The 25507-nt window shown below is 49.4% G+C and overlaps 1 protein-coding gene across 7 annotated transcripts in view; it reads left to right on the top strand.

The window, feature by feature from the left end:
- Positions 1-24353, top strand: part of GBF1 (golgi brefeldin A resistant guanine nucleotide exchange factor 1) — a 106288-nt gene extending 81935 nt beyond the window's left edge. For 5 of the 7 annotated variants that reach the window (XM_075422769.1, XM_075422771.1, XM_075422770.1 and 2 more), the window contains 25 exons: positions 409-549; positions 1075-1163; positions 4292-4494; positions 4939-5062; positions 5368-5493; positions 6078-6160; positions 8430-8666; positions 9591-9684; positions 12467-12643; positions 13132-13196; positions 13298-13421; positions 14015-14086; positions 14818-14912; positions 15355-15508; positions 15725-15947; positions 17529-17692; positions 17980-18226; positions 18616-18815; positions 19793-19943; positions 20323-20453; positions 20787-20888; positions 21482-21595; positions 21838-22015; positions 22224-22361; positions 22711-24353. In XM_075422769.1, coding sequence (XP_075278884.1) covers positions 409-549; positions 1075-1163; positions 4292-4494; positions 4939-5062; positions 5368-5493; positions 6078-6160; positions 8430-8666; positions 9591-9684; positions 12467-12643; positions 13132-13196; positions 13298-13421; positions 14015-14086; positions 14818-14912; positions 15355-15508; positions 15725-15947; positions 17529-17692; positions 17980-18226; positions 18616-18815; positions 19793-19943; positions 20323-20453; positions 20787-20888; positions 21482-21595; positions 21838-22015; positions 22224-22361; positions 22711-22997 — 3719 coding nt within the window. In that variant the 3' untranslated portion in view covers positions 22998-24353. The remainder of the gene's footprint in view (positions 1-408; positions 550-1074; positions 1164-4291; positions 4495-4938; positions 5063-5367; positions 5494-6077; positions 6161-8429; positions 8667-9590; positions 9685-12466; positions 12644-13131; positions 13197-13297; positions 13422-14014; positions 14087-14817; positions 14913-15354; positions 15509-15724; positions 15948-17528; positions 17693-17979; positions 18227-18615; positions 18816-19792; positions 19944-20322; positions 20454-20786; positions 20889-21481; positions 21596-21837; positions 22016-22223; positions 22362-22710) is intronic. The other 2 variants (XM_075422768.1, XM_075422773.1) reach the window with 1 other exon arrangement.
- Positions 24354-25507: the final 1154 nt, after the last annotated feature.

The following is a 25507-nucleotide window of genomic DNA, read 5'->3' as shown; positions in this document are numbered from 1 at the left end:
GTTTTGATATTAAGCTTAGCCTTGTGCTAAACTTGCAGATCTCATTTTGGTAGCTGATGTAGTAAGCTCCTTAAATATATATTTTCAGTCTTCCTGTTGTATGTTTTATAACTGCACACTGATGTTAATAACCTTGCTATTTGTAAAATGCACAGATACTCAAATGCGCCCCTCGTGAAGCTTTATATAAAGGCCGTGTCAAGGCTGGCGGTCACAGCAGAAGGCGGGTGTGCCATAGAATTCAGGCAGACAGAATACTGAGTATTCGCAGTTCCTGGGGGGAATTCCTTTGAATAAGCATGTTTTCAGTCTAGAGTGATCAGTGCATTATTTCTCTCTTGCTAGCTTTTCCCATGGCTTATGGGTTTGTTTATGTGTGAGTTTGGTTTTCTTTTTTCACTTCTACAGATAATGAGAGAGCGCTCAGCGAGGGAAAACCTTCCAGTGCAGTCTCGGAGCCGGCTGGGGCGTGTCCTCCCACCAGTGGGTGCCTGATGGCTGACCAGATGAAGGAAAGCTGCGTGGAACTGGAAGGAGGAAGCGAGGCAGGTAATAGTCTCTGTGGTACCCTGACAGTCTGAGTGCGTATTTGCTGAGAACGGTCCTGACGCTGTCTGGACCTGCTGTACTGTAGACCTCTAACTGCCGTGTGTTCAAAATTAGAAGGAGGTATGTGGTGAATATTTGTTTATTATTTGTGTGCTGTGTATGCCTACTAACTGGATCTGGTGTGTGCCTTTGGGTAAAAGTGTGTGAAACTCATACCACTGCTTAGTCTTTGTAAGGCAATCAGGGGCTCTCCGGGGGATCAGTAATGGTAGGTAGTCAGAATAGCCAGAAAATTAGATCTTGTGAATGTGTGACATTGCCCAGGGCAAGAAGCTACTATGCGATTATGCTGAAGAAAATGTGGGTGGGAGGACTGTAGTAATTGAATAGTAGGAGTGTGACTGCCGTTCGCAGGGCGGCCCATTGCAGCAGCACTCCATGACTGAAAGTTGTGCTGGGACACTACAGTGGGCTGAGTGCGGCTCTGGGGACAGGCTTGACTGTAACAACACTTTGTCCTTCTAGCTGAGAAGAATATCCTCAGGAAGCCTACTCGGTTTTCTTGCATCCTTCCAAGCCCTCAGGAACTTACGCAGATTAAGAACAAAAAGAAGGTATGGTTTGCAACATACTACAAATGGACCTTTGAGTGTTCTCCTTGTTTCCCATCCCATGTGGGCTTCGCATGACTGGTCATATTTCATAAATTTTGAGTTTTAGTCTTTGCTGCTAAGAATTAGTCACTGAAAATTCTGCTATGCTGCAGGGACAGCAGTGATTGTTATCTGTTCCGGTTTAGTTATGCTAAAAGTCGCAAGAGGTGTTGGGGAAAATTTGTGAGCTAGGTCCATCTAATTTCTGTGTGGGAAAGCTGCTGGATCTAGTGTGCATCATGTGGAGCTGATCGGGTACTTTCATCAAAAAGGGCGGGTTCCCTACGCTTAGCAAAGCTGCAAGTGGGGAGTGTACCGAGGGGCATCAGCAGTCCAGCCTGCTACTCGATTTGTTTATTCCCATGTTTGCTTTATCGTAAGGATGTCTTGATTGCAGCAAAGCTATTCGTTGTCTAGATGTCTGGTTTTTTGAACTCCATTAATCCAAGTTACAGCCAAACTCTGTACAGTTTTTCTGTTCCCTGACTGGTCCCAGTCTAGGTCTAGTGTTGGCAGAAGTGCTCCATGCTGATGGCTTTGTATTTATCTGCGGTCTTGTGTCAAACATCAAGTACTGGCCTGCTTGTTCACCTCCAGAGACAGTGGATGAATATATCTAAAATCCCTGCGGGTTACATGGGATTGGTCTTTTTTGGTTGGGTTGTTTTTGTGGGTTTTTTCATTCACAGATGTCCTTTGTACAGATTTTGCTCTCTTTGCACAACACCTACATGAGGTAGGTTATTTAGGAATTGAGAGATTACTAAATTTCGATATGAAAATGACACTTATGCTAGATAAAACACGAGTGGCTGCAGTAGTTACGGGGTAAGGAGCGAGGTGATATGGTGGAAGAAGAAATTAATGTCTTTGAACAGTTCATTGGTGGTAAAGAGAAAGGTTGTTGGTTTGTACCTGACTAAAAGGCTTCTGACTTCTCCCTCCGGTGTAGGTGGTTTTATTTTACATTATTGCAAGGGAGTGGTGGTCGTATTTGTTTAAACTTACTTAAACAAAAATACTGAAGAAAGTACAACAGATCTCTTTCTGCTGCCGCACTGATCTGTGCTTTGTGGTCTGCTCTGGCAGTCTGCGGGTCTAAATGTGATTTAGGGCATTGGTTTCTCTCTAGGAAGTCTGCTGCAGTACTTAGGAACTTGGTTCTTCACCTTCAGCACAGTGCTGCAGTGGGATGGTGCGGACTGGCTTCCCGAGCCACAAGGACAGTGGAGGGAAGTGATTGTCAGCGCGGTCTTCAGAGGAACCACCGAGTTTTGGCATTAGCTAATTTCTAAGAAATGAATATTGATTTCATTACTGTTTCATTTGTAGCCATTTGCTTTGCATTAGAGCTGGCTTCCATGGTAACTTTGCTACTGGACCATGTGTCAGAGTCCGTTGTTGAGAAGGGAGCTTGCATCGTGCTTCCACTGTTCTGACTGAAAACCTCTGATAATACTCCAGCCTTACTGTGCTGGAAAACAAGGTGAGAGGCAATCAAGAGCATTGCCAGTGGCTGAGAATTCCTTAAAGAAAGTTCCAAGCGACCTTAGAAAAAGGGCAGTGGCTTACACTACAGCAGAGGACAGAAGGATGTTCAGAAGTCTCTGTTAGTTTGCCTGGGGAAAATCCTTTCCTGACCCTAAATCTGCATGTGGTTTCATCCTGAGCGTGTAAGCAGGGCACACAAATCATTCAGCTGAAGTAATGTTGATGCTGGCATGGCACCAGCGTGTTTGCTGCCTTTAACCTGCGAAGCACTAGACGTTGCCACAGCTGGAAGGAGGAAAAAAGCTAAATAAAAGCAGAAGACAAATCATGCATCAAATGGAAAGGGTTTTTTGATGTTCCCAAAGGCAATGACCAGAAGCTCAGAAGTGTAGGACGGACATGATTATAAACACCGTGCAACCTGCCAGGAGTCGGGTCTGCTTTCGGCTGGCCTGGAGAAGTACAACCAGTCCATAGGATGCCCCGGGGCTTGGGTTAGGGGCTTCACAGCTGCACAGAAATGCTGCTAGCATCCTGCAGTTCCTGCAGGCCCGTGACACCGGGGCAGCACATGGTCATTACTTTGCCATGCCCTCACAGGGTCCTTGTGCGCTCCGTGCTATTTCAGGGTCTGCGTTTCACTGCAATTCGAGAATGTTCACGCAGGCTGGGGAAGCCAAGAACAGAGGGCTGGTGGCTTCTGAGGTGCTGAGGAGCCCAGGAGAGCTAGTAATCATGATGGTCACGAATTTAGTTCACTAGGTCGTCACTAGCAGTTTGATCGTGATAGGAGCTACCAGGGAACTGACATTTATTCTGGTGCCTTAGTAAAGTTCATACAGTTGTTTGTGCGTTTGGTTTTTCTGAACACCACCAAGAACATTTGGTTAACCCTTGCTTGGTCAGGTTTTATTACAGTGACTGTGATGCAGTCTAGTTTCCTAAAACAAGAATCGGGCAGGGCAGAGTAGTTGACTTCCCTTCAAAACCGAAAATGCACCTGCTCTTCCCAGCCTGCAGATAGCCTTGTCGTGCTGGAATACCAGATGTTCCTGGGACCAGGTCTCACTAGCAGAGTGTTTGCTGGTTCTTAGTGTAAGCTTTTGCAGAACTTCTTCCTTGTACCTGCTGAATAAGCACCAAGGATTCCTGCTGTGTGTCTCCAGGCAGCGAGGGAGAGTGCGAGAGCCAGCTGCCAAAGGGGATGGAGCAAGGCATGGAGCAGTGCTGCTGCTGTAACTGGGTAGAGTTGATCTTGCCACATGTCTGGGGCTCATCAGAGACCTTCCTCTGCTCGGTTTACGTACTAGAGCAGGTGAGGCATTTGGGGTAGCAGAGCTCATTGCTTGGTGAAGTGTCAAAGCTTGTCGAAGATGGCAGCTCGTGCTTGCTCTGTCCAGTATTGTTTGATAGTGAATTGTTGTGATGAGTGCAGGTTTTCTGGCCTTGGTTCGCCTGCCTGCTGCATTACACAGTGCAGTAAATTTGATCATGCTGAGGTTGATCTATGTTCCAATTTGCTTTTGGTTCAAATGCCAAGAACAATCTAAAGTAAGAAATGCACTTCAGGCTTGTAATTATCAGAATGTCTCCTTCAGCTCCTGATAACTGGCACAGAGCAGTTCAACCAAAAGCCAAAGAAAGGGATACAGTTTCTGCAGGAGAAGAATCTTCTTGCCACCCCCATCGACAACAATGAGGTGGCCAGGTGGCTGCGGGAAAATCCTCGCCTGGACAAAAAGATGATTGGGGAATTTGTGAGTGACCGTAAGAACATAGACTTGCTGGAAAGCTTTGTTGGGTGAGTATCTTTCTGCATCCCTTTGATCAGAAAGGGGTGAAAGTTAAGAGTGATTAAAAAAGCAGTAGAACAGTCAGTCCTGGAGGCATTGGATTTGTATTGCTTGATTCTGTGTGTACCGCTGTGCCTTAATTCTATGCATCTCTTGCGTATGGCATCACTTTAGATAGATGTGATAGTGTATTAGCCGAGCTCCTTTCTACTAGGGTCGGTCTCTGAAGACTGGAGAGATGCTTACATATATAATCACCTGTAGGACTGTTGACTCTGCTGTTGTTTTTTTGCCCGTTCACTGTATATTTCTTCTCACCCTCCCCTCTTTAGTGCCTGTTCTCTGTGAAATCTGCTGTTCTGATGCTGAAACAAATAACATTGTAGTCAGTAAGTTTATCATACCTTTCCCATCTGGTTTCAGTTTCTCATTGCATTTCATTCTTCTTGCAGAACCTTCAGCTTCCAAGGTTTAAGGCTGGATGAAGCTTTACGACTTTACCTAGAGGCCTTCAGATTACCAGGAGAGGCACCTGTAATCCAGAGACTGTTGGAAGCCTTCACAGAACATTGGAGGGTGTGTACTTGGTGGGCAGAAAGCTCAGACCTGCGTTTTCTTGTGCGTCTGCTTGCCACGATGGACACATTGGATCAAACTGCCTCTATAAGCTTACTGTGCCCTGCAGACAGCAGCTCTTGTTTTGTAGGAGGTGGAAGTGGGACACAGATTTCCAGGGTGTTTTTTGGAAGCTGGAGCCAGAGCCTGGGCGTTTTTTGTTTGTCCCAGAGATTATTCAGTACCGTGGATAGGAAAATGGCTGTCTTAGGTCACCGATATCACTGTTCCTGAAGGACTAATTTGTGCATACGTTTGCCTTTCAGAAATCAAATGGGTCCCCGTTTGCTAATAGCGATGCCTGCTTTGCCCTGGCCTATGCAGTTATTATGCTGAACACTGACCAGCACAACCATAACGTCCGCAAGCAGAACGTCCCGATGACTCTGGAGGTGAGTGTTACCAGCGTAGGCACCTGTCTTCTCTGGTTTGATAGCAGTGTAGTGACTGTTTTTGTCTCAGTGGCATTCTCTTTTTTCCCTGGCATTCATCACTCACGTACACAATACGTGTGCAGCACTGATGTTGAGTACAGTTGGAGAGGGGAGTTGTGGGCAAGGGGCAGTCTGAAGAAGTATGAGCTTAGCAGACAGCTTGCCAAGTTCATCAGGAGGCTCCTGTGTGTGTGAGCAAACTGCATCCTAAGATGTAGTAAGAATGAGAAGATTGTTGAACCACTGTGGGCTTGTAGAGAGTTCAAGTCCTGTGAGTGTCGGTGCAGTGGTACAGACCTGTCGTTCTGAGGTCCAGCCTCAGCTCAGGACATGTGTTGTGTCTCCTTCCCTGGTGGGCAGAGACAGGGGCTGCTGCACACCACTGCCACTAGGAATAGCATTTAGTCTTGGAACTTTGAGGCTGCGTATGGAGGAGCGCAGGAAAATCTCCTTCTGGTCCCATGAAAAACAAATGTTCTGAGCATAGTCAGGCAGTAAGAGCTGGAGATATTAGGAATTAACATTGGTGTAACTTTTTTCAGGAGTTTCGGAAGAACCTGAAAGGTGTGAATGGAGGCAAAGACTTTGAACAGGACATTTTGGAAGACATGTACCATGCCATCAAGTAAGAATCAACCTGTCATCTCCTTGTATGCACAGAACAAACCAGAGTTGTTTGGTCTGTGAGACCTCTGGAGAGTACGGAGAGAGACTTACCGATCATGTGCCTGTTTGCCTCAGACCACCTTCCAGCTCCATGTGGGGCTGTGCTAACAAGCCTGTCACAGCGGTTGGGCTGGATTTGTGTCTTTGGATTCTTGCCACCCTATTTTAATTCACAGAGCTTAAGCTAAAGTTTAAAAAAATACGTTACTTCTGTCAACATGCAAAAGAATGGCTGAGCAAGACCAGCGCATGTGAAATGCTGTATCTAAGAAGGCTCTGCTCTCCAGACCAGGCCTTTAGGCTGCGTTAGAGATATTTCTGTAGTTCTAGAGATAGTATCTCATCCCCAGGACAGCGCTGGTGCCCTGACGTAACATTTCCAGGTCTCGGTTTCATATCTTCTGCTTTTGAGCTCTTCATATGAGGCTGCTGTCTGCACCAATCTCTTCTGCCACCCCTGAAGCACTTGGCACACTGACCAGTATTTGAGGAGAATTAGGAGACTTCCTGGTGGCTGAGGCCCTGTTGGTTTCTGCACAGCCTAGCTCTGGGCAGGAGCTTTAATAACAGCTCGGAAATCTAGCCTGTCAGTAAATCCAGGGCCAGCCGATTTGAAGCTGAGAGGATTACATCTCCGAGGAGCCCGGGTGTGACTCTGCCTCTCGGCTGGTTTCGGTCTGCAGCGGCAGGCAGTGGCTCGGGCTGGACACCGGGCAGTGTGGTTTGGCTGACCTTCCCTTTTGCGCCTGCTCTGGGAAGCTGGGGATGCTGCCTGGACGGAATATCTAGAGATTCATCAAGAGGTAGCTCAAGCTTCAAACAGGAGCTCTGGTTTTGATTGGCCTCTCTCCCTGAGGCTGTTCTTAATGCTTTGGGTAGTACCCTGAGAACATCCTCCTATCTTTGAGTTACCTAGTGCCTCTGTCACAGCCTGTTCCCTTTTATCCACCCTGCACCAGATACTTCAGCTTTTTCAGGATGTTCTATGGCTAAAACGATTGTTGTATTATTTCAGTGTTGCTCCATCTCAGATTGCCTCAGTGTCATAGATGAGATTGAGGAACTGTTTATTTTCTTTGTATCATAAAACAAAAATCTGATTGTAATCTGTACAAAGTAGTGCATGATCTCTTCAGGATCTCAGCATTTCACTTTTGAACCCAATTTAATTTCCTGAGATTTTCCAAGTAAACCTATTCACTTCCTTCTGTTAATGTTAATCAAATATGGGTTCTTAGAAAAAAATACGCTATTGACTGCAAAGTTTTTTCCAGTATTATCTCAGTAATGATTGCTCTTGTCAAAATATGGAGGCACCTGAAACTGAGAAGAGCTTGTTTCTTACACATAAACAAAGAGGGTTTTTTTATAGTTGTTAGCACATGAAAATTGCTTTTTTAGCAACTGAAGCATGTTATTTTTTGATTGTTGCAGAAAGACCTCTCCTTTTCAGACTGGCTGCATTCTGCTGTTCTTAGTAGATTTGAGACTCTTGTTCAATTAGCTGGTCGTTTGCAGAGGGTTATCTCTTGTGCAGTGTTACCCAGGTCTAGGGAGTATGTATTTAGGCTTGATATATTTTAACCAGGTATTGCAAGTACTGCTTGGCATTAATCATAATTGGTTTGTTATTGTATAGCTTTAATCCAGTTAGAGTAGGGAGCTGTGATACCCTGGTTATGAATCACGCATCATACATTTGGTTTCTTGTTTTATCTTTAATTTTGTACTACTTAGCTTTCTGATATTTGATTTTGGCATAATATGAATATTTGCATTATTCTGATACAAAGGTACTCATGCCTACTGTTGACTGCAGTAGTATAACAATTTAATTTTTTTTCTTATCTGGGAGCAATGAGATACGCAGAGCACTCTGACGGGGTGAGAGTTGGGGTGGGGGGTGAAGCTATGCCAGCGTGGTGTCCAAAAATTCCCATCACTGAACTGCAGCAGGAGTTGCGTTTTGCGCTGTGTGGTGGGTAGCTGCTGCTTCAGTACTGTCCTGGCAGGGTTGCTGCTGGGAGCCACCAGGCTTTACATCCAGGATATCAAAGAGGGGCAGGGGAAGCAGGCTGGCCGAGGAAAACAGAATGTTTTGGGAGCTGGCAGAATCACTCCAGAGTAGATACCGCTTAGCTTTGGGACCGCGTAATGAAAGGCACTGTGTAAATGTTAGATTTGGCTCAGAATGAAAGATTCAACCTTTCTGCCTTCCTCACTGGTAGGAATGATGAGATAGTGATGCCAGAAGAACAGACGGGCCTGGTGAAGGAAAACTATATCTGGAATGTCCTGCTTCATCGTGGTGCCACTGACGAGGGGATATTTCTCCATGTGCCTCCCGGAAGCTATGACCATGATCTCTTCACCATGACATGGGGGCCAACCATTGCAGCACTTTCTTATGTTTTTGACAAGAGCTTAGACGAAACAATCATCCAGAAGGCTATCTCTGGCTTCAGGTAACTCTTGCATCCATGGAGACCCAGAAGAGTTAAAGGGTGGCCGCTGTCTCCTGTTTACCTGCTAGAGACATCACTGAATATCAACTGTTTCTTTTCCTTGCAGTTGAAGAGCATTTTATTGTGACCTATGGTCATCTAGTTCTGTCAGTTGTATTGATTCATCCCAGCTTGGTCTCTCTTGGTTGCTGCTCACTGTTTGGCTTGACTGCTTGCAGTGTAGTAATAAATCAGAGTGCTGGTGTATGTATTTTTAAACTCCGAACTGGTTCCATTTGGAAGACCTTCTGACATAGCTGTGGCACTTAGAAGCGAGGGGGAAAGGTCACTCTTAACTTGCACGGTGATGCTGGCAAAATCCCTGTGTACGAACAAACCCTCTCATGTGTATGAGACCATAGCTGGGGCTAAATGGGATGGGGGATTTTTTTTTTTTTTCTTTTTATCTTTCCCAGATGACTAGTGTTCAAAAAACTTGCTATCTGTGAGGAACTGCATTGGAGTCGTCTTTGGTCATGCTTAGATCCAGACCAAATGATGCCTTAAGCATAGTTTTAAAGCTCTGTAGTTACACTGCTGTAGCCATGATCTCTTGGTACCTAGACCTTCAGCGCTACCGCCAGTCTCAGCAACTCTCCCTCTCATGTCAAGATGGGAGATTGGGTATGCTGGCTTGGGTGCTAATGGTCTGTCTGTTTTGACTCACTGCTTGGAAGTGATCCTTGCATCAGCCCAGACAAATATCAGGATCTATGGACGAGGACTGAGATTATTTGAGAGATAATAGTAGACTTCTGTACATCAGCATTCGTTATTAGTGGGTGGAGAGGAAGGTCGACAGAGAGGCTCTGTGATTTGCTGTCCTGTAGACAGACTTGTCTGTGCTGACCTGTTACATTACTGTCTGTTTTCTGCTTTCCCCAGGAAATGTGCAATGATTTCCGCTCACTATGGCCTGAGTGATGTGTTTGACAATCTCATCATTTCTCTCTGCAAGTTTACAGCCCTCAGCAGTGAGGTGAGTTTGCAAGGAGGGGAAAGAAGCATGGCTTTTAGTATATGGGAGCTCGCTTCCTCTGTTAAGCAGCAGTGCTTGCTTAGTTTAGTTATCGCAGGGTCTGTAGGTATCTGTCAGGCCCTGCCCAGAGGTTTCTGGAGAGGCAACGGAAAGTGTGTAGTGAAGTAGGGCTTCCACAGGGCAGGGTCAAATACGCAGATTCCCTGCTTCTCACTCACAAGTGGCAGCTTGTGCAGCGCAGAATGCCATGATGTGGAAGTGTTTATTCTACCCGCTTGATCGGAGGAGCCTTAGATCTCCCTGTGATCAAGGCAGTGACCATCCGTGATCCCAAGCAAGTTTATGCATTTCGGCTATTGAATATTTAGAGAGGGAGCCTATGCAGTGCTGAGAGGGACTCTTCTGTGAGCTGCTTCTTCCAGCGTGCAGGGGCTGTGCGTCCACCCAGCGTAAAGGGGTTAGGAAAAAAAATTTGTCGGCTGGTGTGTGAAGTCTGGTAGTAAGATCGGCTGTTAGCCCCGCTTTTGGCAAGCCCCAAGGACAGGTTCCGTGGATTGTACTGTGAGAATACATTCAAGGTACAGTGGTTGGTGTAAGCTGTTATTGCCCAAATCTGTGTGTTACTGCATCAACCTGTTTTTCCCGAGGTGTTTGGTAGACAGGGTGTGGCAGACCGTGCTTTGTGCAGGGAGAAGATGACGGCAGCTCCTTTAAAGGGTCAGAACTCACAAAGAAGCTCACAGCGTTGCTCTGAGAACCAGTCCAAGACCTGCGGTGAGCAGAACAGAATTGCCACACATACAAAAACAAGAAACAAGATCATTTGAGACTGAAAGCATGGGAGTAATTTTTTTAAGGTGGTGGAATTGTTTGGACTGGGTGTTTTGTATCCCTTGCATTCTGGCATTGGTAGCAGTAAAAAAGTACCAGGTTGACTATTTAAAGACAAATCCCGAGCAGTGGGGTTGCTGTAGATTCCCTCTTCCTCCACAGCTCACAAGAGGAAAGATGAAATACTTGATCCTGTCCAGGCATACCAGACCTCAAGACTACCAATAGATAACACGAGCAGAGGAATGTCTGCCATGAAACAACTGTTTGACACAGATTTACGCAGCAGAAGCAAGTAGACTAAGCCCTCCGAGGCACCAGCTATTGCCAGCTGCATCCCATCTAGCTGTGAGACTGGAATCTGGAGCAGTCCGAGGTCTGTGTAAATTAAGCGAGCATGTCTTTTGGTGATGACATAGAATCAGGGACTTCTGGATTTGAAGAAGGCTGTGAGTTCTTATCTTTGGCCAGGTTCCAAGTACACCAATTACTTTCTGCTGTCCTAAATTGCTGTAAGGCTTGGAGACAGTAGTGGAACACGACAACTGAACAAATATTTGAGAGACAGTCTGGTGGAAGGGGAAGAGGAGGGACTGTCTTCAGGGGCCGAGGAGGCAAAACAAAGAGCAACTGTTAGGAAGCAAGGGAAAAACATCAAAGTATCACTTAGCTGCTAGTCCCTTCCCAGGTCGGGTCATCCTGGTGGTCGGGTGTCCTCTCTGAGCACTGCAATTGCTGTCCATGGCCCCTTTGGCTGAAAGAGGAGGAATGGAAAGGAACATGGAGGGGGATTAAGTGATTTAAGAAGAGCGAGTGCCCCACTTCTTGAGCCACAGTGAAGACTCGTACTGACTCAGCGTATAAGTAGCAGCAAAACCCCTGTGTGTTTTAGTTTGGTGGTTGTGGCTTCTTGCCACAGTGCAAAGCCACGCGTATTGCTGTTTGCGCTCGGAGACTGCAGTGGTGTGTGGATTCGTGTGGTTTCCCCATAGCAACAATGGGAAAAACAAATGGTTGTCACATCTCTGCCAGACTTCCAGACTGGCACTGCTAACGGAGTTTACCTCTAGATCAAAGACCTATTTTGATAATAGTTTTGCCAGCGGTCTGGCTGAAGCAAGAGCTAGCTTTTCTGAACTTCAGGTCTGAGATTAGAAGAGCCGCGTTTTCAGTCCATCCTATCTCCTGTCCTCTCTCTGCTTTCTTGATGAAGGAGTAGGTGTGGGTTTCGTCCACACAAGCGAGAGAGTGGCAAAGCCCATCCCTTGTCAAAAGGAATGTTGCAATGAGCTGAAGTAACTGCAGAAACACGAAGCATGTTACAGTGTCTGGTGCCGGCTTACGTGGTTGCTGGGTTTTCTGTTGTGTTGGCAGCATGTACTTGGTTGGTTTAAATGACTTAGCACGCTTCTTGTAGTTTGAAAAGCTGTGAGTGCGTTAAACGGATTAGGAGGAGCTGTGATCCAGCAATTACTGGCAGAGGCTGCATGTCAGAGTTCCTCGCTCCTCCTTTGAATCTTGCTGTTCAGTAGTGGTAGGAGTAGCTTTGCAAGTCAGTAATACTTTTGGCCATAGTTTACTTCTCTAACAGTAAAGTGGAGTAATTGCTGCTTCCAGAGGAGATGTGGTACTTCTTGTGGAAGGCTTTGATCCTGGAGTGAGTTCCCGTAGCAGAACAAATTAGTGAGTTTTCAGCAAGCACTTTCAAAATGCTGTGTTGTTGTCATTGTTGGAGAGCTCACATCTAGGTGGTTCAGTGATTCAGCTTGTATCAGATAAGCCGTCTTGTCCTTGGTTTTGTGCAAAGTGAATATGAGCTGAGGAGTTATCCAAGCATCGTACGCGGAATTGTTGTCTTTCCTGTAACCAGTTCTGAACAGCCTGCCCTAATTCGTGTTGAAAAGAAAACATCTCTTGCTGACTGATTGCCACCCCCTCTTCTTTCCTGCAGTCTATTGAGAACCTGCCCACTGTTTTTGGAAGTAATCCCAAGGCCCATATTGCAGCAAAGACTGTGTTTCACTTGGCCCATCGCCACGGTGACATTCTGCGGGAGGGCTGGAAAAACATCATGGAGGCCATGCTACAGCTTTTCCGAGCAGAGCTGCTGCCCAAGGCCATGGTGGAGGTAATAACAGCCGGCCCGCAGGCAGCTGAAGAGTCGGGGAGTGCAAAGGTGGCTTTTCATAGAACCAGCTCAAAGAGGAGGAGAGCTCTCTTGCAAAGGCCTGGCTTTGGTAAAGCGTGTCCAGAGCTAGAAAGCCTGCAAAGGGTGTAATGTTCAAGTTAAGTGCAGGCTGCAGCTGCTTTTGTAAGGCTTCATTTTTTTCTAATTTTAGTTTTTGTTGGATTTGATAAATTCCAGCATTCATTGTACTTGAACAGATTTTGAATATTGTGTCAGAGAGCCATGCTTATAGGCATGAAATGTTGGAGCACAGCATTGGTGTTGCCGGGTGGGAGTGCCGCTTTACTGAAGGGCTGACGGCGTGAAGAGCTGAGGTTGACTCAGATCCTGTGGCTGGGTGTAGTGTTTCATCACTAGGTGAAACATTATGGGGTAATCTACAAAAAAATAGACGACTGATCATATGCATGTTCTGGTCTGTCTGCCAGGTCGAAGACTTTGTGGATCCTAATGGCAAAATCTATCTGCAACGTGAGGAGACACCGTCTAACCGGTGAGTGGTGTCGACAGCCCAGGCGCTGCTTTTTGCTCCAAAGCTGGAGAATAACATGATCTCTTGTGTTCTCACTGATGCTGGTGTCTTTTAATTTGCAGTGGTGAATCTACAGTGCTGAGTTTTGTTAGTTGGCTCACCCTCAGTGGGACAGAGCAGTCTGGTATGAGAGGGCCATCTACAGAGACACAGGAGGCAAAGCGAGCTGCTCTGGAATGCATAAAGGTAACATACAGGCTGTGAAAGAACCTGCCGGTGTTCACGGTGACAGTACCATGTGGGTAACAGGCAAGAGAAGCGTGAATAGGCATGGTTCTAGGCAGTATTGCGGGCTCCAGAGGAGGACTTGGGAATTGTAAGAAACTGCAGAGGACCATATATGCACTGACAGCCAAAGGGTCTTGTGTGCTGTTACGTGCAAATGTAGTAACACACGAAAACAGAAACGATTCCTCGTAAGAGGCTGGGATCTGCCCTTGGCGTCACAGTCCTTCAGCTGAGACAAATTAATAAGTTCTCAAATGACTAATCTTTTCCAAGACAGTGTGAAGGCATATGGTGCCAACACAATCTGAACCTGGGGTTTGAGCAGTGTGTGTGGACAGAGGAGTTACCTGTTAAAATTGGTGTAGCACAGATCAGGTCTGTTAAAGGTAATTGATGTTAAAGGAGTGAACTAGCTGGCAGGAGTTTTCCTCCAGGCAGTTGTGTTCAAGCCACTATCTATATCTTTCCCAGGAACAAGCTGTGTTTCTGGAGAATCTGTTTGTGTGCCTTCCCCATCCCCCAGATGCACAGTCCTCTTCTGTCTTTTGCAGCAATGTGATCCTGAGAAGTTGATCACAGAAAGCAAATTCCTCCAGCTTGAATCCCTCCAGGAGCTCATGAAGGTGAGAGAGATGTTGGGCAAGGGACTGGGCTGGTGATGGAACAAGTACGCTGTGCATGATCATGGATGTGCGCTGTGTACTTGCCTAGCTCCTCCCTCCCCAAAGGAGGTCTTGGACCTGTTTGGGATATGAAACCAGTGATTAGTTCAGCTGTTACATGTAACTTCTGTGCTGACAGCCACCACTGCTGTAGTAGTAGAGGAAGACACTAAACCGTGGAATGCGTTCTAAAAGCCTTGAGGAGGTCATGGTAAGTCTTTGGAAATAGGTATAGCTCTGTGTAGGAGCTTAAGGTTATGCTTTTTCATCTCTCCTGGTGTGCTGCGTGCCTAGTGAGAACATTGTAAAAGGCCGCTTTAGAGGCAAGAGCTGTACAGAAATACTTGACTGTGTGTCCCCAGGGAGTGTGGTAGCTGGCTCCTGTGGGAGACATAATAAGGCTCCTGGCTTTCAGAATTCCTCTCAGACTTTGTCAGAGCTTGACATCTTTGAAGCTCATATTGCATCTTGCATCATTAAGAAAAAAAACCCACAATTTTCCGTATATTAACTTGACCTCTATCCAGCGCGTTTTTGATAGACTGCGCATGACCTCACCAGGCAGTGGAGTGCAGTTTTGCCCAGACTCAAAGCATTCTGTTGGTCCTCGCTTGTTGGTCCCCCAGTTTTGGGGGCTTGTGATTCACATTTCCTGTGAAAACAGGAAAAACATTTCCTGGCTTTTTTTCTAGGCTCTAATCTCTGTGACTCCTGATGAGGAGACATACGATGAAGAGGACGCTGCCTTCTGCTTGGAGATGCTTCTGAGGATTGTGCTAGAGAATAGGTATGACCTTGAAATACATGCAGCTTCACTGTAAATGTCCCTGCTTTACTGCAGCTGCTGCCTGGGTCTGGAGGATGAGTTCCTTCTGTGCTTGATCTGCCAGCAGAAGCAGCATGTGGCTGTAATTTCAGGGTTTAGCAATTCCACTCTAGCATGTGCAAACAGAGGGGCTGCTTGCCCGTGAATTACTGCTTGATATCCTGAGAACATAAACTAAACTCTGGAGGCAGAATTCTCCCACATGATTGCTTTGCGAGTAATGAAGTAGATAAGAAATTCGATGGCTTTGATTTTCCTGTGTGTCTGTTCTTATGTCTCCCGGCTGGAGTTTTTCATTGAAATGAAGAAATACCAGGTTGTCTGGAGTTCTGGGAGAGGCAGCTGGATCCCTCGTGTCTCATCTCCTTTCATCCTACCCTTTCCCTCCTCCTGTTGTGGCTAGGGACCGTGTGACCTGCGTCTGGCAAACTGTCCGAGACCACCTCTATCACCTCTGTGTCCATGCGATGGAGTTCTGCTTCCTGGTGGAGAGAGCAGTGGTGGGGCTGCTGAGACTGGCAATTCGGCTCCTTCGTCGGGAAGAAATCGGCGCACAGGTAAGGGGTTTTTGAAAGTCAGTTACGGGGTTTTGTGGCAACACCTGGCAACACAGAAAACCAATTGCTGTTGGATGGACCCATGTGTAACCTCTCTGTGCTGCAGGTAGCAACAAACAGCAGTTGTAAGTAACTCTAAATAAATGAAGGGGGGTTTTACTGGAGAATGTAGTGTCAATAATGCGGTGTGTTATTCTTGTCTCCTTCTCTGGCCAGGTTCTCCTCTCATTACGTATCCTGCTCATGATGAAGCCAAACGTGCTGTCCAGAGTTAGCCACGAGGTTGCCTACGGCCTCCATGAACTCCTGAAGACCAATGCTGCCAACATTCACTCTGGGGATGACTGGTACACGCTCTTCACCCTCCTGGAGTGTATCGGGTCTGGGGTGAAGCCGCCTGCAGCCCTGCAGGTTACAGCAAGGGCAGATAATGACACAGGTAAGACAGGCCAGCTTTTGCTAGGAAATCTGATGCCTGCCTGCCAGATAAGCAGCTGCTTCCTCGAGCTTTTCAATTAGCAAAGGGGTCTGCAAGAAAACAAAGCTGATATTAAACTACATTAGCAAGATTAAAGACCAGCACCTGCTGTTCCCTTCTACACTGTGGTCTGTCTCTACTCTTCCTGCTCCGTGAGCAGCAGTCCAGGTGCTAGTCCCTGGGAGAGCAGTAGGAGGAAAACTGATAGCAGTTGTAGCAGCTGTAGAAGGTCTTTGCTCTACCCAAGGAGCCTTTTCTGCTGGTTGTGGTCTGGTGCCTTGGGTAATATAGCATTAATCTCTCATCTGGGTGTGTAATGTAAACCCAGCTGTTGTTTCTGTCATCCTTGCTTCTTTGATGGGACTGACTCCTTTCTGTCCCTGTTTTGAGGATCTCATAAAGGGTCTTGTTCTTTAAAATTCTATTTCCAAATCCATTTGTGGTCAAAGTGCCTGAACCATTCCCACAAGACCAAACCCCTATTTCCCACTTCTCTTGACTATGTTAGAAAGACGCTCTTTTCAGCAAATTGTTCCTGTTTCGCTCTAGCCAGCTGGCAATGTATTTGAGGCTGACAGCTTCAGACTTTTAAAGCAAACAGCAAGAAAAAAGTTTTCCAGAAGCCTTCATTTTGCTCTTTGCTTTTCTAGAACTTGCTTGCTGGGTCCCAATGCTTTGTGCTACACAGGTGAGAGAAACCTGGTTTTGCAAAACCGCTATGGCCTTTGCCTTCTGGGCTAATGCTGGCTGTCTTCTCCCTTTTTTTTTTTTTTTTAAATACTGCTTCTGTTGTCTTTGCTGATTGAGCAAACTACTTGACTGTGACACCTTGCACATCAGAACATTAGTTCTCTTTACCTCCTCCTGAAAATTTTCGGTGCGCTGTGTTCACAGCAGGTCTGTTTCTCTGCTGGTGAGTTTCTAGGTACCACTGAATGATGGAGAGAATGAATTTTTGCCTCTAAATAATATTATATCAGTAGCTTAAATTTGGCCCTTGGATAGATTTCCGTGCTTGGGTTATGAAATTTATCTGACAGGTGTGGTAGGTGCTAGTGTAGGTTGCTGTTCCTGAGTCTTTCCCAGTATTAGTGTGGAGCTGAGTGACCCCAGAGGCCCTGTGTGAGTCGTGTCTGTCCGTGTTGTGCTTTTGGAGCTGTCTTGGCTGAACCCAGCACCTCCAGTAGTTCCTCAAGTGTGTAGCACATCTGATTCTTCCCCAAGGTCAAAGCACTGGACTTCTGCCCTTTTTAGATCGATGGTCAGGCTGACGAGTGACATAGCAGAGGATGGAAAGCCCCTTCCCTCTGAAGGGGAAAGCCAAGCAGACCTACGGGGGAGAGACCTGTGTGTGCTGCTGCCTCCTGTGCGTGCTCCTGTCGTAGCTGTTCTTCCTCTCACAGGAGCAGAGGGCTGGCCCGGTTTGGTGGTTCCTAGCTGGTGCCGATCTGACTGATCGGGATTGCTTCTCCCTTATCCGCAGCTGCTCTTCCAGGTTCTAGATTTGGCTTTGATCTGAAACCCATGCCTTTTGTTTTGAAGGTGCTCAGTCAGACAGCGAGGTGTCCTCCTCCTGTCATCCGAGTGACACGAGCCTGGACCGTGGCTACACCTCGGATTCGGAGGTGTACACAGACCACGGGAAGCCAGGCAAGATGCATCGCTCGGTGACAGACGTGGATGTCATGAACAGCGGCTGGCTAGTGGTGAGTAGCCGGTGGGCTCCCGGTGCCTGAAAAAGACTACTCCTAGCGTGGCTGTGGGCAGAGGGTGTGGTGGGGAGAGAAAGAAGACAGTAGAAAATAGCTAAGATGAGCTGACAATGTAAAGGCAGATGGCGAGGAGAAAGCTTGGAAGCAAGTGAGGAAGAAAGGGGAATGGATCCTACAGAAACATTCCCTGTTGGCTTCAGAAGAAAGGCTCTTTCAGCGTGTGCATGAGGTGCTGCTAGTTATGCTACCCTCTCCTGCTACCCCCTTGCTGTTCCTTGCAGGTTGGGAAAGATGACATCGACACCTCCAGATCCACTGCTGGGCTCAACAGGCTGGGGCCGTCTCCTCTTGTCAACCAGTACAGCCTGACTGTGGGGCTGGATTTGGGCCCGCACGACACGAAGTCTCTGATGAAGTGCGTAGAGTCCCTATCCTTCATTGTGCGAGATGCTGCCCATGTGACACCGGAGAACTTCGAGCTCTGTGTCAAAACCATCCGCATCTTTGTGGAGGCGAGCTTGAATGGGGGTAAGATGGCCCTTGGTGTGACAGTCAGGGTTGGGCTTGGGGTGGCCGGTCAGCAAGAAGTGTGAAGTACATTGTCAGGGAATGTGTCCCCAGCCCCCAGGAGATGGTCTGCTGTGAGAGAAACGTCCTGGGTCCTGCTGGCAGCAGGGACCTTACTCTTAATCCTCTCTCTGAGATGGAAGGGAAGTTTGGAGCTGATGTGGAGGCGGCAGCACCAGCTGTTGCTGACGGCTGTTCCTGAGAGGTGTTGGGTGCCTCTTCAAGCGGGTAGTTGTCATTTCACAGGACAGGGTCCTCCACTGGGGATATCAAGAGGTGGCTGCTGTGTGTGTTGAAGGGCAGAAGGTCTTGTGGTGGAGTGTGTAGACGGTATGTTGCTGCCTTTCTAGGCTACAAGTCCCAGGAGAGGAGGGGGAAGAGCCACAGGTATGACAGTAAATCCAGTCGGTTAAAAAAAAAGCCAAAGGAGAGCTCCACACGGCGATCACGAGCCTTGAGCCAGCACCAGGCACACACACACAGTGATGAGGACGAGGATGAGAGCATCCCTGCCAGCTACCACACTGTGTCTTTACAGGTTAGTCAGGACGTAAGTATAGCAAGGATTTCCTCCTCTCCTTTCCCATACTCAGGGTCTGGCTAGGGAACCACTGGGATTCTTCAGGGGCGAGGCGGGGCTGCATACTGGCTTAGCGGGAACTGCATGGCGGAGGGTGGCTCTGGTGGCAGTGTGTGGTTCTGCAGTGAAAGAGGAAGACTGCGATTTGGGCAGGCGAAAGCAGAATAGCAGCGGAGAGAGAAGTCCTCTGAAAAGCATGGAGTGTGGGGTTTGGAGCTGCGAGTCACTGTAGCAGGCGAGATGGATGTGCATCAAGAGCATTTGTAGGCGTGAAGTTCGTGTAGGATTAGCGAGGAGTCTGACAGGGCGTCTGAGCTGGTGGAGAGGGGAAAGCCCTGCGGGCTGAGGCACTGGGATTTCAAGTACGGAGGACTGGGGTGAGGGAGTCCTTCCTCTCTCCAGCTGTTGCCCCAAAGGTGTGAAGGCACAGACCTGCTGGCTGCCAGGCTGCTGGGCCTCAGTTCAGTAATAAAGTGACTCAAATGCTGTCATGTGCCCATACGGAGCTGTTCTGAGGCAGCTTTGCACGTGCTTCATGATTCTTTTTGTTGGGGGGGAAAAAAAAAGAAGTTGCAGCGAGTTATCCCTGGATGGCACAGCTGAGTCACTGGGTTTCTCCCTCTGCCTGGGAGAGGCAACGCTCTGTGCCAGGAAAGGCTCCGTTCTTTCTCTTGGCAGGAGTGAGATGGTGTTCCTCAAAGGTGGGATTGACATGGCTACAGAACTGACACAAATCTTGCTGAAGATGCCTGGCACTTGACCACTTAGGGAGGGCACAGACAGCAGGGCCTGACACTGTCTCCGTAGCTATACGTGGTCCTGTACATACAGGAAGCAGGCTTGAGTAGCCGTGAGCCTTTCAGCGTTGGTTTGGGGAAGAGCAGACACCGAGGTTGCTTCAATAATATAAGTCCTGTGTGTTGCTTAACGTGGTGCTTGGCTTGCAGCTCCTGGACCTCATGCACACCTTGCACACACGAGCGGCCACCATCTACAGCTCCTGGGCAGAGGAGCAACGCCATCTAGAGACAGCGGGGAGGAGGATCCAGGCAGATTCCCGAACGCTGTGGTCCAACTGCTGGTGTCCTTTGCTACAGGGTAAAGCCATCCCCGTGTGATGAGAGCGAGCAGAGACGCTTCCGAAACAATGGCAGCACTCAGGAAAGCTGATGAGCCAAGAACTAACTGCAGAAAGTGGGCAGAGGCTGTTTTTAGGGTCTGTTGTAATTGAAAAAGAGCTTGGGTCAGATCTGGAAAGGTATCTGTAGCATGAGTTAGCTGCCAGCTTGCTTCTGGGTCTGACAGTAGATTCCCAGTCTGTGGCCTGGAACAAATATAACCCTTTTTTCTTTTTTTCTTTTTTTTTTCCCCCCTCCCCCCAGAGAGTTTGACCTTCATTAGGCTTTTCACCCTGGACTGAGGAAGTAGGGATGTGGCAGTTTACCTGTGGGCTTTACCCTGCATCCCTCTCTCGCAGGTATTGCGTGGCTGTGCTGTGACGCCCGACGCCAGGTACGGATGCAGGCACTCACTTACTTGCAGCGGGCCCTCCTGGTACATGACCTTCAGGCCCTGGATGCCCTGGAATGGGAGTCCTGCTTCAACAAGGTAACCTCTTGGTGGGGCCGGGTATGTAGGCAGGACAGCATTGTCAGGAAGAGCAAAGCTGTGTGCGAGAGTGGCAGCACTGTCTTCTTGAGCAGCTTGTTCACCACAACAGACAAGGCGTTACCTAGTCCAATACTGTGAAAAGCTCCTCTCTGCTCAGGCTTCCGACACAGCCTCTTGGAGTGTTGAAATGAATCCACTCGTTGCCACTTCCCGTTGCTTCTCGCATGCTCTCTACCAGTCCCAAAAGCCAGCTCCTTCCCGTAAGGCTGCCTGTGCTGATTTCACCAGTTGCTTTCCAGCTCTGAAATCCCAGTGTGTCTGATCCAACAGGTGCTGTTCCCTCTGCTGACCAAGCTACTCGAGAACATCAGCCCAGCTGATGTTGGTGGGATGGAGGAAACTAGGATGAGAGCCTCAACGCTACTCTCAAAGGTGAGCATGCTTCTGCTGCCTGAAAGCTCAGGGGAAACCACGTGCCTCAAGAGAACCAAACTGTTTGCTGAATTAGCTTCTTGGCACCTCTGGTCTGGAGAGGTGTCAGTTCGCTAGTCTGACTCTCTCTGGTGCTGGGCTTCTCCACCACCGTCTGCTGTTGGGACATGCCTTCTTTCCAGAACTGTCTCTGTGATCCTGGCCTTCGGAAAAGTTGCCAGGAAGGAGTTTGTGACTTTATGAAGAATGGAGAGAGAAGCATTTCACCCGACCTTAGCTGAAGACAGTCTGTTCTAGTGGTGAAACGGTGCCTGTCATAAGCTGATAGTACTGCCCTAAGGCAGAGCGTCTGGAAGGGCTGGGGGAGGTGGTGATGCAGACTGGAGCAGCCTCACGCAGAGGAGATGAGACCTGCTCCCTGCACATGCAGCTGAGGAGAGCGAGGCCGCTGGTGTCCTCAGGCAGGGCTGTGTGGGCTCCTAGCCCACTGCACGGAGGGGGGAACTCCAGATTTGCGTGACTGGCTTGCAAAGCCATGAGCAGCAGCCCTGATACTACTTGTTGACAGTAGTTGTGGGGCTTTTTTTTCCTAGGTGTTCCTACAGCATCTCTCCCCGCTGCTCTCACTGACCACCTTTGCTGCCCTGTGGCTGACAATCCTGGACTTTATGGACAAATACATGCATGCTGGCTCCAGCGACTTACTGGTAAGGTGCTGAAAGTGATGCTGCAGTGCTTCAGACAATCATTCATCAGTTTTAGCCTTCTAAACTTGAAAGGTGGTTTGGTTTGGGGTGGTTTTTTTAACCTTTTAATCCTCCCCAAACCATTTTGTTCCATGGCCTCTCCCCTTGGCCTCTGTTTCCAAGGCAGCCCATCAGCTGTTCTGAGCTGTTGTTCGCTGCTGTATGTCCGTTCTGTGTGTCCTGAGCAGAGTCTCTGATTGCAGCTGGAGGCCATCCCAGAGTCTCTGAAGAATATGCTGCTCGTAATGGATACGGCTGGGATATTCCACAGTGCTGACTCACGGACGGGATACTCGGATCTCTGGGAGATCACCTGGGAGCGGATTGACTGTTTCTTACCTAGGCTGCGGGATGAGCTCTTCAAACAGACAGTCATCCAAGGTACGAGGGGCTGAAAAACCTCAAGAAAACAGGTCGTGGACCCAGTGCTTGCACCTTGTCCAGTACCCAGCTGCCGTAGTGCCGGGATGCAGATGAAATGATAGGTGCAGGAGCCTGTGGGAGTTCGGCACAAGCAGGGCAAACTGAGGGTGGGCAAAAGGAGTGAGCAAACTGGTGTGTGGGCTCACTGCTTGGTTTGTCTTCCTAGACCCTGTCCCCAGCCTACCGACGGAGCAGCAGCACCAGAAATCAATCGTGTCTGCCCTGCCCGCTTCTCCTGCAGGGGATGTGAGACCAGCCACCCACCTGGCTCCTTTGGAGAAGCCCTGTGAACTGGGTGCCAGCGGTGAGTCCTGTTTTCTTCTTTACGGAATCGTCTCCCTAGCACAGTGGCGTGGATCTGCTTTTCCTTGGTTTAGCGTGATCTGCAGTGACCAGGCCTCTGGTGGTGTGGAACCGTCGTGCTTCCAAACGGATAGGTTGTGGCCTTCTCGCTGAGGTCATTGGGGTGGGCAGAGGTTGGGGAGGAATGCCTGTGGTTGGCACCGACTCCTCAGGGCCTGGTATGAAGGTATGTGGAAGGGGCGAGTCTGGAAAGGCCCCCGCATTGATCTGCAGCCCTGCTTAGCTTTGAGCTTGAAGGTGACTTTGTCAGGGCCTGTGTAAGGATGTGTTTCGTCTCTTCCTTCCTCCAGAGTCCGAGAGAGCCGCTGCACCTGCCTCGCCCACCATCAGCACCTCTGCCCCTCCGTCTTTCGCAGCCTCGGCTCTGGCGAAGACAAGCCCGGTCACAGACATACCTCCCACGACAGCCCAGCCGCCGCTCATCCTGCAGCCTCTCGCCTCTCCGCTGCAGGTTGGGGTGCCGCCTATGACGCTGCCAATCATTCTCAACCCAGCCCTAATCGAAGCCACCTCTCCTGTTCCCCTCCTAGCTACTCCACGGCCCGCTGACCCCGTGACAACCTCTGAAGTCAATTAGCTTGCGGGTGTCTGAGAACTGTCTGCCGAGGAAGCTCTGTGGGGGGAGGATGCTGGCCAAATGTTTTCTGGTAGCGGGCACGTTTGTTTTAGAAGATGATGCTAACCTGAGCATGAGGGCTGCTGCCACAGTCCCTGTGGAGCACATCACGTTCTGCTCCCTGCTTGGGGCAACCACCTAGAAATCTGCCTAGAAATCCCTGTCTTCTGGAATGGGTGCCCAGTCTCCTTGCTGCCTGCACAACCTCAGGGACCAGGCAGCACCCGCACCCAGCAGCCCGGGAGCAAGCTGCCACCAGCTCATGTGGTGAGGAGGGAAGTCTCTTTGATGTCGCACCGGAGAGGGGCTGCAGGACAGGACTGCCTCTCAGATCGCTCGGTCTGGTCCCTGGACGGTTCCCCAGCCATCCTCTATCTTTCCTGCCCGTGCTTCTGCTCGCACTGCTTTCTTTGGGCTCTGGCCATGCCTGGGTTCAGCAGGTTGAGAATGTTGTGTGGAAATGTGGATTGCTTACAGTGCAGCTCCCAGCTTGCTACGTAGGGCTTCTGGTCTGCTGCAGCCACACGCTTTCCTTCTGCAACACGGATCACAGCGATCGCCGTGCCAGACAGGGAGCCGGGAGCCTGGCACGGGCGGCACTGCTTTCCTCCCTCCTGCTGTGAATGTCATCGGGCTTGCTGCTCGGAGGGAGCAGGCTCGGAGGGCTCTGCCCAGCTGAGCAGATGAGAAGGAAACGCAGAGTCCCGTGGGCTGAGAGCAGAGCACCGTGGCCGTCTCTCAAACAGCGCTTGGGCGGCCACTCGCCCGGGGCGCACTGCAGTGCCGTGGTGTCCACCGCTTGCCGCCTCGGCCTTTCCGTGTCCAGCCCCGTTCCTGAGGAGACCATCCTCTTCAGCTAGGGAAGACGTGGGGATCTGTGGCACCTGCTGACCCAGCAAGTCTGCCGTGCTTTCTCCCGGCAGCTCTGCAGAGATTGCACCCGTCGGCGTGTTCCGCTCGTTGGGAGCCCACCTCCTCCTCCGCCTAGAACGCTGCTGCTGCCGAGGCCCGGAGAGCCGTTGTGCTTCTGCCTCACAGCGAGGATGTCCCGCTCTTCCAGAGCAGAGCTGGCTGCCTGGCAAGCGCCGCATCTCTGTTCTTCCTCCTCTCTCGATTAGTTGGCTAAATCCTCAATAATATCAATCTTGGGAATCCCACGGGTGACGGGGAGGGGCATGGGCGTGACTCCAACCCAGCGTGTGCTGTACTGAGAGGAACCTGTGGCTGGGGTGGGAGTACAACCAGTGTACATACAGAGTAAATGGCTACAGATCCAATGGACTTTTTACAGTGTAATAAATACACCCTGTAAATGAACGCTCTGGTGTTCCACTCCTGTTCTGTCACAGTTCTGCGGGTCAGAGCTTTGGGAAGCGTGGAGTTTAGCTGTCAAGGTGCCGTGCCCATCTGCCAGGCCCTGGCTCCATATGCCAGGGTGCTCCGATGGCGCGCGCGGGCTGTGGGGAGCACGGAGGGCCTGGCCCGGACAACCGGTAGGCTCCGGGGGGCTGCAGCGGAGGCTGGCTGCTGAGGGGCTGAGCAGAAACGGTCCCCAGCTTGAGCGAAGCGGGGCAGTGGCAGCTAGATTGCTCTTCCTCCTGGCAGCAGTTTGGTGTCGGCTGTAAAATTCCCGGTGTTGCATTGGTGTGTGCTCGTGCGCTGCCAGGGCTGAGGGCAGAGACTGGGGCTGAGGAGCAGGCGCCCTGCGGCATCTCGGCACGCAGCCGGGACACAGACCTCGGTGACGACGCGGCTGACTTCGGAGAACAGAGCGTTTTCCATCTGGTGAGGAAGAAATCCTCGTTTCCACCGACAGGACTTGGAGAGGGCGTGAGAAATCCCAGGCTCTTCCAGGGCTAATGGCTTGCCGTGGATATGGACACCCACACGTCCTTCCCTCCTGGTGTTTTCTACTTTGTCTTGCGGCAAGATCCACGCAGTGCCAGCGTGTCCTTAGAGCTGCGCCAGGCACCGATGCCTTCCCTATCGCAAGGATTCCAGGAGGCTCCCACGGCCTTGATAAGGGGTTTAAAAACTTGGAGTTTGTTTGAATTGTGTGAGCAAAAGTCTAAATATTGCGTAATGGACAAGCAATGCACATACTAGGAAAGTCCCGTTAATAAATCCTGGTTCCCTTACCCCATTTCCGCCGTTCTGGAAGATCTTCACTGCTGCAGCCACCTCTTCCTCACCCTCACTGCTTCCCGGTCGTGTCCTTCCAGCCCTGAGATGTTTCCATCCAGGCAGCTGAGTCCTTGCGCTGCCATGGCCCTGCTGCATCCAGCCTGCCTCTGGCTTGTGTTCCTGAGCCTCTGCTTTTATTTACAGCTCTGTTTTTCCGAGCTGTCTCCAAAACGCTCACTGCAGCCTTCAGATGATTAACTCTTTGTAAACCGTTGCGCAACTGTCGAGTGCCTGGATGTCAGCTCTGCTGCCCTCTGATCCCCGGACCGTCCTTTGACTTCTCGGAG

Source organism: Opisthocomus hoazin, chromosome 6 (genome assembly GCF_030867145.1).
Source record: "Opisthocomus hoazin isolate bOpiHoa1 chromosome 6, bOpiHoa1.hap1, whole genome shotgun sequence".
NCBI lineage: Eukaryota > Metazoa > Chordata > Aves > Opisthocomiformes > Opisthocomidae > Opisthocomus > Opisthocomus hoazin.
The sequence above is the reverse complement of the archived record's forward strand: the minus strand, read 5'-3'. Positions and strand labels throughout refer to the sequence as shown.